The 15,737-nt window shown below is 36.3% G+C and overlaps 1 protein-coding gene across 1 annotated transcript in view; it reads right to left on the bottom strand.

The window, feature by feature from the left end:
• LOC145684222 (thioredoxin domain-containing protein 5 homolog) overlaps nucleotides 1-15,403 on the bottom strand; it is a 39,797-nt gene extending 24,394 nt beyond the window's left edge. The window contains exons 1-2 of the mRNA XM_081756310.1: nucleotides 14,895-15,403; nucleotides 4,216-4,365 (exon numbers count right to left, since the gene is read on the bottom strand). Coding sequence (XP_081612436.1) covers nucleotides 4,216-4,365; nucleotides 14,895-15,034 — 290 coding nt within the window. The 5' untranslated portion in view covers nucleotides 15,035-15,403. The remainder of the gene's footprint in view (nucleotides 1-4,215; nucleotides 4,366-14,894) is intronic.
• Nucleotides 15,404-15,737: the final 334 nt, after the last annotated feature.

Below are 15,737 nucleotides of genomic sequence, written 5' to 3'. Positions count from 1 at the left end.
AAGAAAGATTGTAACATAGGACCTTTGTTCTCTTTAATCTTTCCATTTAAATATTTAGTTTGAACAAACCCGTATGATTTAATTTGTACTGTTAAATTCTGAGTTTCTTCATTGAGTATCCAGGATGTGTCTTAGAACTGAATACAAAAATTGGCACAACTTTTGACATTTAGAAATGGAGTTGTGTGTTAGATTCGAGTATATACGATATCTTCTCATTCCGTACCGCTACTGTTTTCTAAATCGTTTTCGAAAATGGATTGCAGGAGAAAGGTGTTAATGGTTCTGGTCAACTTCATGTCGCTTCGCGTACTCCGAGGAAAGACAGAAATGGTTTTCATTCATGGGAGCGCCGTCAAGGCATGGCAGAGGAACGACAAGTCATGTGAGAATTTAAAAAGACTGCTCAATGAATTGTCAATGTTTCAGTCTGAAAGAGAACTTCGTGGACCACGGTACGAAGCCCTACGTGTGAATTAGCTTTCAAACAAGAAATATAAAGCTGGGAAGAGTCTATTCTGTGACGTGCTCCTCAATGAAGGTTTGTGCAACCGCCAACTGCACAAAATTCAAATCCCAGGGTAATTCTGAGGCGAAGTAAACCTCATCCTTCATAATCTCGGTAAAGAAGAAATCAACTAGTCAATGTATGTCACAAAAGCAAGCCATTGGATCTTATCTTACGCTAAGAAGTTACAAACCCTCTTCTGTGAAATCTATTTTTATCTTATACTTTTTATTTACAAGTCAAAAGTTTCTTCCCTAAAGACTTCTTGAAACGTTACTGTGTAAGAAGCACACCAAGATAGAGATCTGCACGGGCCGGGATTTTTACCCTAAGCCCGGCCCGGCCCGGCCCGTGAATTTATAATGTAAGGCTCGATCCGAGTCCGAAATATGTATTAGCATTTAGGCCCGAGTTCGTGGAATAATCATATCAGCCCGAATTACAGCAAAATCGCAAAATAATTAACGAGAAATTGTATTTTTAATTACAGCAGTTAGAGGTTTAGTTTTGCAGTTGTGCTTTAAATGTTCTCCAGAAATAACGGTCCGATAAATATCGTTGTACAGTATATTTATAAAGTTAGGCCCGAGAAATATGGTTGAATATTCGAAAATTTACAGCCCGAGCCTGGCTCAGGCCCGAAGTGATATATATTTTGTAGGCCTGAGTCTAGCCCGCGAGCTCGGCCCGAACCCGTGCAGACCGCTACATCAAGAACAAGTACCAGTGTCACGCATACACCACACAAAGAGGTTTGGTCTGTATACCGTGATATCTTAATTAATATTGAAACTACAAGTGGCACAAAGAAACTTTCTGCATCCTGTTTCAGTACAGATATAAGAGTGGAGACAAGTCATGGCTGTTGCTATCATCACTCCAGACGTACTCATTGAAGTATGGGAGAAACTAACCTATAGGTTAGATATGTGTCGTTTTACAAACGGGGCTCACATTGAACACTTATAAAGTATACTGGAGATGTTACTCTTTCATGTAACTTGGATTTTCTTACTACTGCTATAGGGGAGGCCGGGGTAATAAGAGACAAACGGGGTAATACGAGACAAAAATATATATATATTCTTGCATTTGCATTGATTTCTTGAGGGACTAGAAAAAAATATATGTGACTGTACTTAAAAAAACGAAACCTGCTGATGTATTAACACATCTTTCCGGTTGCTTTTTCACACAAAAAAAAATTCACGAAAAATTTTGTTAAAGTCAGTGTCTCTTATTATCCCTAAGGGGTAATATGAGACAGGGCTCTCAGTACTCATATGCTTAGTATAGAAAATGAGTAGTGGTTTAAGGAAAAACCTTCAGACAATTCTGAACAATTTACTATTTTCGGATCGGAAATATGTACATATGTTCCCGAAATATCAAGATTTAAAAAACGAAATTCAATAGTTCGTTCGGAAATTTATTTGCCTGAGTATTAAATATCAAAAACCATTGAAACAAAGTATAGTTGCGTTTTACGGAATCTAGATACATAATGGATAAAATTCACACTACCAAATAAAAAAGAATGCTGACAAGAAATTCTCTGGAGTATGTCGTAAATGAACTTAAAAAGTGCTTAAATTCTCAATGAAGATAAAACACCGCATTTGAAAAATAGTTTTAACTAACTTAAATGGACTGAAAAAGCTATTAAATTGTAATCATACATGAAGAGAACATTGAAAAATGTAAACCTATTGTTGACCAAATTTTATGAAGATGAATATTAAACCTTTTACGATGTACAGTTGAGTGATCATAAGAAAAATGTACAAAAGAGTTTGGAAATGTTATGCTAGCCTATGTAAACTCCAAGTTAACATTTAAAAACCTCATAAATGTAATTTAAACTTTACTGTAACACAATTATAGCACGTAGGCCTTATTAATTATTTTTGGATGAACCACTTAAACATAGAAAAATGTATAGGCCAAAAAGAACTGTCGGTATATAGGCACGAGTTTAACAAATATAGTGAAACCTCTGAATAACGGACACCAATTGGACATGAATTTTTGTCCGTTATTGAGAGATGTCCGTTACAGAAATTTAATTTCTCTCAACGGTTATTGTATGCAGTAATATACAGAAAATACATTATATATGAGTGTAAATACGTAAAATTCAATATGAAAATACTCTATTTAGTACATATTTGAGTTACTGGGAGGGATGGAGGAGAAATTGACTTCTTGTAAATATTATTATTGCTAGGGAATGTATTCGTATACTGCAAAAGATAATGCGTGTATGGTAATTTTCTTAAGTACATCTCATCACACTGTAAGCATTTTTCATTTATTTCAAATTCTCAGAACATTTTCAAAAGATGCGTTAGGAACCAACTAACCGGCTAAACTCTTTTGTTTAACGGAAATGTATGCTTTTTCTTCTACAAGGGTAATAAAACTCTTTGGCAAGTGTCCACTGAGAATACTCAGTACGGTTGCAGAAGAAACATGAGTGTGTGTTTGTGTATCGCAGAACCGAGAATAATTTCTGTCCGTTATGAAGAGGTTATTGAAATGTTTGGGGGGGGGGGAGAAAGGACTGTCAGCGTCCGTACCTGAGAGTGTCCGTAAAAGGTAGGATTTTGTTCTATAAGAGAACATATGTTTTTACCAGGACAAAACACTGTCCGTTAAGGGAGGTTTCACTATATTAACGATAATCCTACAAACACCTAGACTTACCAAAAGAAGAGGAGTCATATTTAATCTTTCTGTTTTGGTTCCAAGTTCTTTTTTCATTTTGCAATGAACACAACGAATTTTTTGGAGCTATCCTTTGGAAATCTGGAATGGCCCTTTTCCATTTCCATTTAGTTTAATAGGTCCATAAAACACAAATTTGAATGTCACTGTTTGAATGTCATCATAGGCAGGCCAATTGAAACCACTGTTCTTTATTTAAAAAAAAAAAAAAAAATAAATAACCTTGGACGGCCCTTCATCTGCGAAAGCAATAACCCTCCCAATATACCAGTCAAGATCGTAGTACATGACGTAATACATTTCTAAGCAAGATTCTGCTCTGGTTGGATCGATTTCTCCTGGCAAACTTTCACCAGTTGATGATGAAATTAGCTGATCCAAAGCATATTATCCACTGTCAGTATCTATGCACAGACTCTGACTGAATTGCCCGAGTAGGAATTTTCTATTTACTTTATATATACAAAAATTAGCAGCTTATACTCGTCACATGCGCTAAATAAACAAAGTTGAAGTGGGGTAATAAGAGACAGCTGTCTCTTATTACCCCTTTAAAATTTCTAAAAGGGGTAAGAAGAGACCTACCCTCAATTGACCTGAAATGCAATGTTTCAGCATTTTTCAAAATTTCATACCAATCTTCATAATCTTAGTCACGAAGTTACATAGCAATCATCATTTCCACATTTTTAACTTACTTTTCTCAATAAAATTTTAATTTAAAACAGTCATGAACTTCTGTGATAAGCTCAAAGTGAATGTATTTTTTCATAGCATTACAACAATATAAAAACTCCTATTAGTTCATAAGTGCAAGCGGGGTAGGAAAGTAAACGTACTGACGTTGCCATTACTTATTTTTTTATTTTTATAATTTTGATTTGATATTTAGGATATTTTTGACCGTGTCTCTTATAACCCCTATCTCTTATTACCCCAGCCTCCCCTATTTATGTACACCCCGCATAAATAATACTTACGTTGGATATCCAGTAATATCTTGGTCTGAACAGAGAGCAGTTTCCGCTGTGCAATCCACTCTCGCAATAATAACATCACTGTCTTCTCTAGCCTTAAATCTTTCTTCTAACTCAGTCCATGTGGGAGATAGTCTCTTACAGTGGTCACACCTATAAAGCAATAAGAATATAAGACATAAAGCCAGGGAAATTTCAAATCACGAAGACAAAAAATGTAAAATCTGGAGAAGAAATGAAAGAGTTCCGTGCATAATTAATAATAAGTCACACCTGGAAAGAGAGACATCCTGAAGTACGTCTTTTTGTTATTCTACTTTTAGATGTGTTCATAGACGTAAGAACTGGTACATTCCTGTGCAGTACCCTACAAGATGACATTACATTCATTTATATATTATTAAAAGATTTCTCGTTCTTCGCACGGAAAGAATATGTTTCATTTTGGACAAAAAGGGCAATAGGGACTGAATATGGATTTAAACGGCATAGGAAGTGTTACTGTTCATCTCAGCGACACCGAAAACGATGTAATCGATACTAATATAGGTCGTTTTCGAACATTTATTTATATATATATATATATTCCCCTCCCACACGTTGCGGGGTTGAATTTGAATATAAATGGGATCGAAAGTGTCACTGTTCATCTCAGCAACCCCGAAAACTTTGGATTTGGCACTATCAGTCATTTTCGATCATTTTCATGTATTTCCCCTCTCCCTCCCATAAGTTGCGGGGCTGAATTTTGAAACAGCATCGGAAGTGTCACTGTTCATCTCAGCGACCACGAAAACTATGGATTCGACACTAATATCGGTCATTTTCAATCATTTTTGAATACCTCCCCTAAGTTGTATCGTCAAAGTGAAATGATAAAAAACATTCCAGGCGCGAATATCATCTATGTTGGAAATTTGATTGAGACCGGTCTCGTGGTTCAAGAGTTATAAAGTCACAAACAACCACTTTCAATTTTACACATTAGATGAGTTTAGCGACACAAAAGTGAAGCAGGAGGCAATATTTTTATCCTAACTATTCAAAAATTGAAATTAAATGTCTACTTTTACGCTGTGATTGATCGTTCGTTCTGCAAGAGGTAAAAAGGGGAACTCGGGCGTTTGCAGTAACAGTAATTGTTGAAGTGAACTGAAAGAGAAGTTAAAAAGAGTTTCTCCGACATAAACGATTGGAGAACGGGTACATTCCAGGATTAAATTAAGCTCGAAAAATCGATCGAAACTGCTACAACTTACCTTTCAATGCAATACATTTCTAGTTTTACCACCCACAGTTATATCCTGTATGCTAAAGTAGGAAAGTGATTACTATGAAAGAATTTGTGAACTAAGAATGTGGGATGAATTGGAATAACACTGAGAAAACCCTTGGACACGATGTTGTCCACCACAAACTTGCATAGACTGGGATCGAACTATAGACCTCTCCTACCAAAGGGAGTGCTCTCCGCTAAACTACCGTATCACCCTTCTTGCTTTCAAATATTAATAATCTACGCAACACAAAAAATACGGAGAAAAGTTTCTTGCGGCCGGAAAGCTTTGAACAATAATACCCGAAAGCGAAAACTATTCTATCTATTTCTGAGATTCAAGGTCTCCCAAGCATAAAACAGTTAAAATAATCTTGTACTACACTATACACACAAATATTAACAGAAAATGATAAAAGCACGATCACACACTTTTTTTTTTTTTTCTAACGTCCTACAAGTATGTACCAAGGCTACGGGAGATGGTAATGTTGAGGTGATGATAATGGTAAAATGATAAAAGTGTAAGGAGATGGATGAATCCTTAGAAAACTCATGTACACGTTGTTTGTCCACTACAAAACGCACTTAAATTAAATAACAAGTCCTTTCATTAAATGGTTTATCAAAGAGGAAAAGTAGGAACATATGAAAATTAAAGAACAGAAAACAACTGAAGCGTCTAACTGCATGCCATATTGGAATGCAGTCACACACAGTGTTGCTACATTAGGTTATGTGAACCTTTACAGTTGCTAGAATTGAATTAAAAGCAACTCGAATACAAAGGATTTGTGTAATTGGATAGACAAATTTGACAATGAAGGTTTGTATTCACTTATTTATTTACTTATTATTTTCATGCTATTACCACCATTATTTCTAACACTTACAATGAAACTAAATGAAAGTAACACAAAAGATTACAAATGCTTACCTTATCATATATCTATATTTAAGCTCTTCGCTCCTGAAGAAGAGTCTTATCTTTAAGAAGTTAAATTACACTAAATATTCATTCCACATGCATATTACTCACTGGTATAGCGAGAATATACTGCATTATTTTGATCAAATTTGACAGATCAGCTTTCTTCAAACAAGAACGCAACCATATACAACAATTCTATCAAGAGTTATCTATATTATCGACTATAAAACCGAGAACTCAACGTACAGCTCACTTCAATCGAAATTAACCATGAGTTTAATTTCTACCTTTGTCAAATTATTAAATGAGAACAGTGCTGTTGCCGCGACACAATACGAGCGCAATAATGAGAAGAATTTAAACCTAACCTTTTGTTACAATAAAAATAGAAACCTGTAAATAACTAACAGCAACTAAGTACAACATACATGGAAGAAACGGCGTAGATAATTATTTATTGATACAGTAGAAAGTCATTTATCCACACGTCAATTGTTAGCACACTCAAAAGTAAATAAACAAATACAATTTTTAAAAAAAACCGCTCAAATCTGGTACAAAATCTGATTTGTTTTTGTATATACACCGTTTCAAAAAGAATATACGTATTACGAAGAATTATTTTGTCCAAACTATCGATCGCTGCGCCTCGGCTCGGCTATTGGAGAAACGAATACATAGTCTAAAGCGTTTTTCACAGTCCTTTGCACCCTTCAAAAACAAACCGTGTAACTCGATGTTGTATCACTGCGCGCACAATTGTTTGCTGATTGGTGAAGAGGAAATTGTTTCGTCTGTTTCCCGCAATATTTCTGCTGCAGCACGTGCATGTATTTCTGCCATTGCGATGTGCATTACTCGCCTCACTCCCACACCATCGCCGTGATATAGGGCAAAATACCCAATACTATATAATCCCCCTATTTTAAGTGTAACTGAACATTAGTATCTTTTCTCCAAATTGTAATTACAGATGAAACTGCAATGAGTTATGTCAAATTATCAACTGAACGATAAAGAGATGGTACTGGTATAACGATAAAGAGATGGGAGATAACCTGCTGGCTTCCTTGGGCGACATCTTTAAATTGTGGCGCGCACTTCGCGTGTTTTGTCATTTGTTGTAACAGTTTTCTCTTACAAATTTGATTTTGTTTCAAGATTTCGATCCCATATAGATACACACTGAGTCGGATTCTAAATGTTCTTACTATGCCTTATAAATAGATTAATTACCATAATATATTGCATTTGTTGTGTACTATTTGCTTATGGAAGAATCAACTGTTATTAGTCTCATTTTTAATGTTGTTAACTTATAGTTATTTTTCAGTTTTTCACAAAGAATCGTTGTTGAGTTGAGTTGATTTTGAGTTTAACGTCCCGTTCAGCAGCGAGGCTATATGAGACGTGGACCTACTGATTAACGTGGAATCCGAACCACATGAGCTCCCGCCGGGAATCGAACCCGGGTCTCCCAAAAGAATCGTTGTTAAAGAGTTGTGTCATCTCAGAGAAAAGAAAAAGACAAATCAAGTGTACTCGCTGTTCTTATTGAAGATATTAAGTTCCTTATAGTATTTCAGATCATAGATTGATCTTTCATTAAAGATGAGGAAATAGTAAATTAAAAAAAAAAAAAAAAAAGAGAGGGAGAGTGGGGGATAGAGGGAAGTTAAAAAAGATAAAAGCTATTTTACTGATTCATTACGAAGTAATATGAGGTTAATTTTTTCAGTTATAATTCGTATATCGCCTTTTCAAAATGCGATCAGATTAAATTACCATTTAAGAGATGCAAAAACTAAATATTCGGTGCCAGAATTGACAAAATGTACAAAGGAATCTTCGAAATTTAGAATTTTATAATATTGCATAGGAATGTTCATAACTTTTGAGTCTTATTTTTTATTTTTTTCCTGGCTGCAGCGAAATTGAGAGGAGATACTATCTGCATGTTAAATAATGTGTCTTTATTTCTATGTAGGATTAAAAAGTTTCTTGGAATTTGATAAATAAGATGTCGACAGAGTCTTCATACTCTCATGACTGATATTTGTTTATGGCGTAACTTTTCTGTTAGATACCAAACGAAAGATAAGTCACGAAGATTCAAAACATATTTTACAGGTATTTTATTACATATAACAAAGGAAATAAAATAATAAATTCTCTACTTAATAAATAAGTAAACTCAGTAGTTTTCAAGCTCACGAAGAATTAACAATTGCTTGTTCCAAATACTCGCTCGCCTGTAATGTAAACGTACAAGGAGCTCAATTTTAAAATGAAATGAAATGAAATCTTTTGAGTTTTACGTTCCATGCCTATGCCGGCTAGGCTAAAGGAGACGGTGAAGATGAAAAATGAATGAAATGATGGAATGAAGAAAGTTGGAGGAAACTGAAGAATCTCGAGGAAACCCACGCACACGGTGTTTGTCCACCACAAGGTTCACTTGACGCGAGCTCGGATCGAACCAGGGACCCCATGCGCCAGAGGTGAACGCTATACCACTGAGCAACCGCGGCCCCCCAAAGAGCCCAATTTTTAATAAAAATGGTGAGTACAACTGCACATGTTTCTATATCCGATAATTAACTCCTTTGCGGCTATATGATTCGCGTACGCGTCATCGAGCGGGAGGCCTACGTTCGATTTCCGGAGGGAGTTCATGTAGTTCGGATTGCTCGTTAGGCTGTAGGTCCACATCTAATAGAGCCTTGTTGTTGAAGGGGACAATAAACTTTAATATCCAACCATAGATCTGCTAGTAGGGCCACTAAGTCCTCATGTAATAGTGGCTCTGAATCCTAACATTTTAGATAGATTCTCAGCTAGAGGAAACTTTAGGAGTGGAATAGTAAGTTTTAGTTGTAATTTAAGCTGGTAGAAGAAATTTAACGTTCTGATATATATAACAAGATATAGTGATCCTTCTTTATTTGTGTGTGTGTTCCCTCGTGGCTAAGCGGTTAGCGTACGCGCCTTCGGCGTGGGAGACCCGGGTTCGGATTCCACGTTAATCAGTAGGTCCATGTCTCATATAACCTTGCTGCTGAACGGGACGCTAAACTAAAATCAACTCAACTCAACTCAACCTTCTTTATGTGCTCGAAAGCGTGTAAGAATAGAACTAGTGGAGCAATATTAAACAATTGTTAAGAATTGAAAACACTTTCCTGAATAAACGAGAATAAATAATGTTATAACGTTTTATAGCAAATGTGTTCCATCGAATGATAGATTAGACCGATTATAACGTAGGGTAAGGTAGACTAGCATAGCATTGAGTAGCGTAGAACACACATGAGTAAAATAACGTAAACTAAGAAAGAAAATTAGCGTAAAGTAAGGGCAGCATCCAGGAATAGGACATGTTGAAGTATAGGACGATTAAAAAGTAATAGAGTTCAGTAAACTACAGAACAAGACAGAGTAAAAGAGCAGAAAATGAAGAAGCGTAATTAGCACAGAATAAAGTAGTGTAGCGTAAATTAGAGTATGTTACCAAACAAGAGGGTACCTATATTCATGAAATATAAACTTCTCTTAGGAAATGCACTTTTACTGCTTTAAAATGTGTTCGTTAAGAGAGGATTTTCATTAATGATGTAGATCGACTTTAGGAGGGTTGAATATAATTACAGTGTGTGAGATATGACAGAAGTACAGCACATAAAACACGATTTAACTTAAAAACAAAAACCAATATGTGCTAGGTGGCCACTAAAAAGCACGAAAGCTACCTACACAAGTCACGGCAGGAGCGCTGCAGGGATGCCCGAGCGGCAGCAAGGGAGTACGTCCGCATGGAGCAGGCGGGTTAGCAATGGTGCGTATGTGCGATTACGAAGATTTATTTCCAATATTAATTTCTGCATGCGTGGAGATTTCATAGTTACATTGGGGGAAAACCGCAGTGCATAACATAAGCTCTAACTTAAAACACAGACCAACATGTGCTTGGTGGCCACTAAAAGACAAGATTGCCATGTCAGGGCAGGAGTGCTGCAGCGAAGGAGTACGTACGTACATCCGTAGAGAGCAGGCGCGTTAGCGACGCTATGCATGTGTTTACGAAGACTTACTTCCAATATTAATTTCTGCATGCGTGGAGATTCCGTATCCTTGTATCATGTGTATTTTTGGTTCACTGTTATATTGGGAGAGGAGGGTAACAAGGTACATCATTGGTTGTCAAGATCTAAAAAAAAACAGCTGCGCTAAAACTTCGGTAACAGTGCACTTTATGCCGAACAAACATCAGAACCGATTCCTCCGGACAATTCAGAGATCAATTCCCAAAAATGATCCCATCAATCGAAGCAATCGAAAAATAAGTTCTGGACAAGTTCTGCAGATCATCTAATAAGCAATCGTAATCTAACTTCGCACCAGCAAACATATATATATATATATATATATATATATATATATATATATATATATATATATATATATATATATATATATATATACAGGGTGGTTCAGTAATGTTGGACAGCCCTGAATAAATCGGAAACCAGAAGAGATATTAGCAAGGATTTGGTGGATCCAGATACTTGTGAAAGGGGGACGTCCTTTGAGGTACCACACAATGTTACCAGGTCAACAGTGTTGCCAGCTCAGTACAAAGTTTTATTTTTTTAAATGGAACATATAGAAGTTTATGCCATCAAAAGAATTAGTACAGAATGTGAATACCAACAAGCGAAACCGCACCTGTCAGTGTTGCCAAATAAGGAAGTTATAAAGCTTCAAAGATCAAGAAATTAAAGTGTCCGTAGAGCAAAACTAGCAAAAAGGCAAGAAAAATAATACTACGGAATGAAAAGAAGTAACCGAAAGAGTAAACCAAAGAACGCACAGCATCCAGTGAGTAACAGGGTTGCCACAGCAAAGGGGGAAAAAATTGAAAATTTTGCAGTTGCTATAGGAGGAAAAGTGCCCATATGACATAATGCTGGAAACACCATAGAAAGTCTATGTAAGATTCAGGAATCCTAATAGCGTTTGTTCGAAAGCAATATCTCTAACCGTTTCCGAGATACACCAAAGCTGTGCGGAGTTTGCAACACTGCATAATAATTCCCTCGCCCTCCAAACTACAGGAACGAGTAATGAAAATGATACGCCCAACAAAATGTAAGAACTACACGGGTCTAATCGTCAAATCAATTAAGCAGTGTTGCAAACCCCGCACACCTTTGGTGTATCTCGAAAACGGTTAGAGATATCGCTTTCGAACAAACGCGATTAGGATTCCTGACTCTTACATAGACTTTCTATGGTGTTTCCAGCATTATGTCATATGGGCACTTTTCCTCCTATAGCAACTGCAAAATTTTCAATTTTTTCCCCCTTTGCTTTGGCAACCCTGTTACTCACTGGATGCTGTGCGTTCTTTGGTTTACTCTTTCGGTTACTCCTTTTCATTCCGTAGTATTATTTTTCTTGCCTTTTTGCTAGTTTTGCTCTACGGACACTTTAATTTCTTGATCTTTGAAGCTTTATAACTTCCTTATTTGGCAACACTGACAGATGCGCTTTCGCTTGTTGGTATTCACATTCTGTACTAATTCTTTTGATGGCATAAACTTCTATATGTTCCATTTAAAAAAATACAACTTTGTACTGAGCTGGCAACACTGTTGACCTGGTAACATTGTGTGGTACCTCAAAAGACGTCCCCCTTCTACAAGTATCTGGATCCACCACACTCTTGCTAATATCTCTTCTGGTTTCCGATTTATTCAGGGCTGTCCAACATTACTGAACCACCCTGTATATATATATATATATATATGACAACAACATTACGATTGCTAACCAAATGATCTACCACACTCACCAAAAATTTACTCTTCAATTGTTACGAATAATGGAAATATTGGGAATTGATACTTAACTCTTCCGACAAATCAATTCAGGTGAAACGGTGACTATCAATTTTCAGATCTAAATGAAGGGGGGGGAGGGGGTAGCTCAAGAACATTCAAAAAAAAAACATAAAACAAGAATAAATAATAAAACCACTACTATAAATCTAACGTAAGGAAAAAAATGCAAAAAAATGAAGTAACACTCAGCACTAATTATAAATCAATGCAGCATGACGATCAATGTTCACAGTCATATGAGCCCACTGCCCCTTATCCAAACCCACGTACCCCTTCCAACAATCAGTGATAAGGGTTACGTTCCAAAGTTGGGCGTCCGTTTTCAGGAAAATTTTTAAAATTTACAGGAAAGATAAGGATAATTTAATCGTTTGTGTGCTTAATAATATATAAGGGACTCGAAAAATTTGTTTATTTGTTATATATAAGCGGTTATAAACATGGGACTATATGCCGAGCGGAGGGAACTATTTGGCGCAAGGTAACCGAACAGTTGCATTGTGGGAAAGTAACGAGCATTTATGTTATCAACATGACGAATGTACAAGGGCAATGAACTAACAGTTTTAACATTTGTGAAGCAATGCGTTGATAACCAGCAAAATCTTTTAAAAGTTTGTGAAGAGCACGAATTAATGAACCTAATAACAAATTGTAGAAAATGTGGAAAGGAGATAAGAGCGAAAAAACGTGGTGAAAGCGGACGCCCAACTTCGGAATAAATGCCAGTGATAATAACGGAGTCAGGATGTACATGCTAGGAAGTAATTTCTAAAAGGAAATCAGCACTGCGCGAGTTCTCGCTGCACTCACTCAAAAATATTTCCTTAGTTTCACAGCAAATGCCACCCACTATCCAATTCTAACTACGCACATTCGATTCGACATTAAATAAGCATCTGCCGAATTCACTTCAGTATCACAAACATGGGATTATGTTTAGTACAAGGGGTCCAGAAGCACGTAAAAAACACGCAATTTACAGGAGAAATGAATGATGCAAGTACTTAGACGTAACACAACGTAACCAAATCTAACATAAACTAATCTAAGCTAACCTAATATTAGTAGAAATAAGCGAAATTCTATTATTTTTTTGAAAATTATGAGGGATCCCTATACTAATATAACATAAACTAAACTAAACTAACCGAATGTGAACAGAAATTACCAAAATTGTAACATTTTTTAGAGATAAGAGCTGGACCCCTTCTGCTAATCATAGGCCTAAACATGTTCGGACAAAAAAACGAAACTTGAAAATAGCCTATTTAAATCCTGGACAATATCAAAAGAACGAAACATCAGATCTGACCTCACTTAAAACACTTGACACATCTTCAACATAAAACATTCAAACATACAGCATGATCACTCAAGAATACGTAACAACCAACCAAACATTGCACAGGAGACAATATCAGTGCCACCAAGCGCTAAAACACCAAAATATTCTCAACAGGAGAACAAAAACACCGATTTTGTATCTGTTCCAGTGAGTGACTCCATTCCTCCAATGCCACATCCAGTGACAAAATCACTTGTTTGGTATATAGTGCACTCCAGCCAAAATTTTTTATAGAAGTATTGTAGATTAAAAAAAAAAAAAAAAATAAGACAGCCAAGTCCTGTCTTTGTTGAAAATAATAATAACACATGCTATACCTTATATTTTTATGGAGCGAAAATACTGCATTACTGAACGAGAATTATCACAAAAGGTACAGCGTGTTTTGGTGGTAAGCTAAACGTAAAGCTCTGCTCTAGTTATCGAAGAAAAATAGATTTTGGATACATTGATATTATTAATAAATGAGGTTAACTTTCCAATGTGCCCGCTCCAGCTCGTATAATCACTCAGAAACGAGAGATTACACTCTATTATGAAAATGGATCAAAATTTCCCGAAACTTACGCTAATCCGTTCCTACCCCTACCCTACTTATCCTTAATCTTATTCCACTCTACCCTACTCTACTACACCTTTTTAAAGTGGCCCTGCCTATAGTTGCGCGGCTGGAAGGTGAGTTGAGTTGATTTTTAGTTTAGCGTCCCGTTCAGCAGCGAGGCTATATGAGACGTGGACCTACTGATTAACGTGGAATCCGAACCACATGAGCTCCCGCCGGGAATCGAACCCGGGTCTCCCACGCCAAAGGCGCGTACGCTAACCGCTTAGCCACGAAGGAGTTCGCGGCTGGAAGGTGTATTGTAAAGTTTACCCTGTACTAATTCAGACATTCTACGAGACCTACTAATTTAGTCTGGGGAATTTGGTATACTGCACCTTACTGATCACTTGCTTGTGATTACGGTTCGTTATTTAGGTTATCTAGGTTGGGTATTAACTTTAATTCCCAGTAATCGTTTACAACGGCTCACTGTAAAGTCCAACCGGCTGCGGAGCCGTCGATGGATCTGGGGGAGATACTTAATGCCAACCAGATTTAGTGTTTGAGCCTCAAAACACTGGACCTACTTTGCAGTAGGAAGGCCCAACTTTCCACCAACACATGAATACAAACCCCTGTTACGTCTTTTGGAATGTTAAACTGCTTACTTACAAACTTACCAAGGAGCAAAAAACATAATAAAATGGTCTTTCTTCCCAATTTCTTCTTTGAAAGTTTCTGCTGTGTATAGCAAGCCACTGGGGCCATCGTGTGCATATACTGATGAAAAAGCTATAAATATACAAAGCCACCCTTTCATTGTTTCAAACTGATGATGCTTACAAGAAAACAATAGAAAATCTACAAATGTAACACGAATATATTCATTCAGATTGTTTCATCACAATCAAAAATTCAAAGTAGACAAGTGATGATTCTTTCCTATATAGTCGGCATGGTTTCCTGGCAACCACTACGTCAATCAGACAAGTATTTTATAAACTTTCCATAGAGCATATATATATTTTAAAAGTAAACAATCGTCTCAGCATGAGCTGTTGTACAATTTCTTTTTGACACTAAGTGCATCTCTATATTTCACAGAATATTATGATTATTTCTAATACATTAAATGTTATTAGCTTGTATCATATATTTTTTTTGTTATAGCTAACAGATAAACAACACAGTCCGTCAAATGCACAGATAAGCGATATAGATAGGTATCCAGAGAATTTGCATCGGCGAAGAATACGAAGAATACACGTGTACTCCATAACCAATTGCATTGAAACACATCACTCATAACGAAAAAAATTATTTCCTTCGAACAATTAAAAGTGTTGTGTTGATTGCACGTACTACATAACTATACAACTGTTGTTTCACGCTATTTTAATTCTAATACCATAGTCTTTGCTTACCAACCGGTAAGGAGTTAGAAGAGATTTTTCTTTTATAAATTCTGATGGCGTAGACTAACAGTGTTAAAATTTTGGAAAGAAAGTTAGAGATATAGCATA

Source organism: Thermobia domestica, chromosome 4 (genome assembly GCF_964235325.1).
Source record: "Thermobia domestica chromosome 4, izTheDome1.hap1.1, whole genome shotgun sequence".
NCBI classification, from domain to species: Eukaryota; Metazoa; Arthropoda; class Insecta; order Zygentoma; family Lepismatidae; genus Thermobia; species Thermobia domestica.
This window is presented reverse-complemented; position numbering and strand designations above follow the sequence as displayed.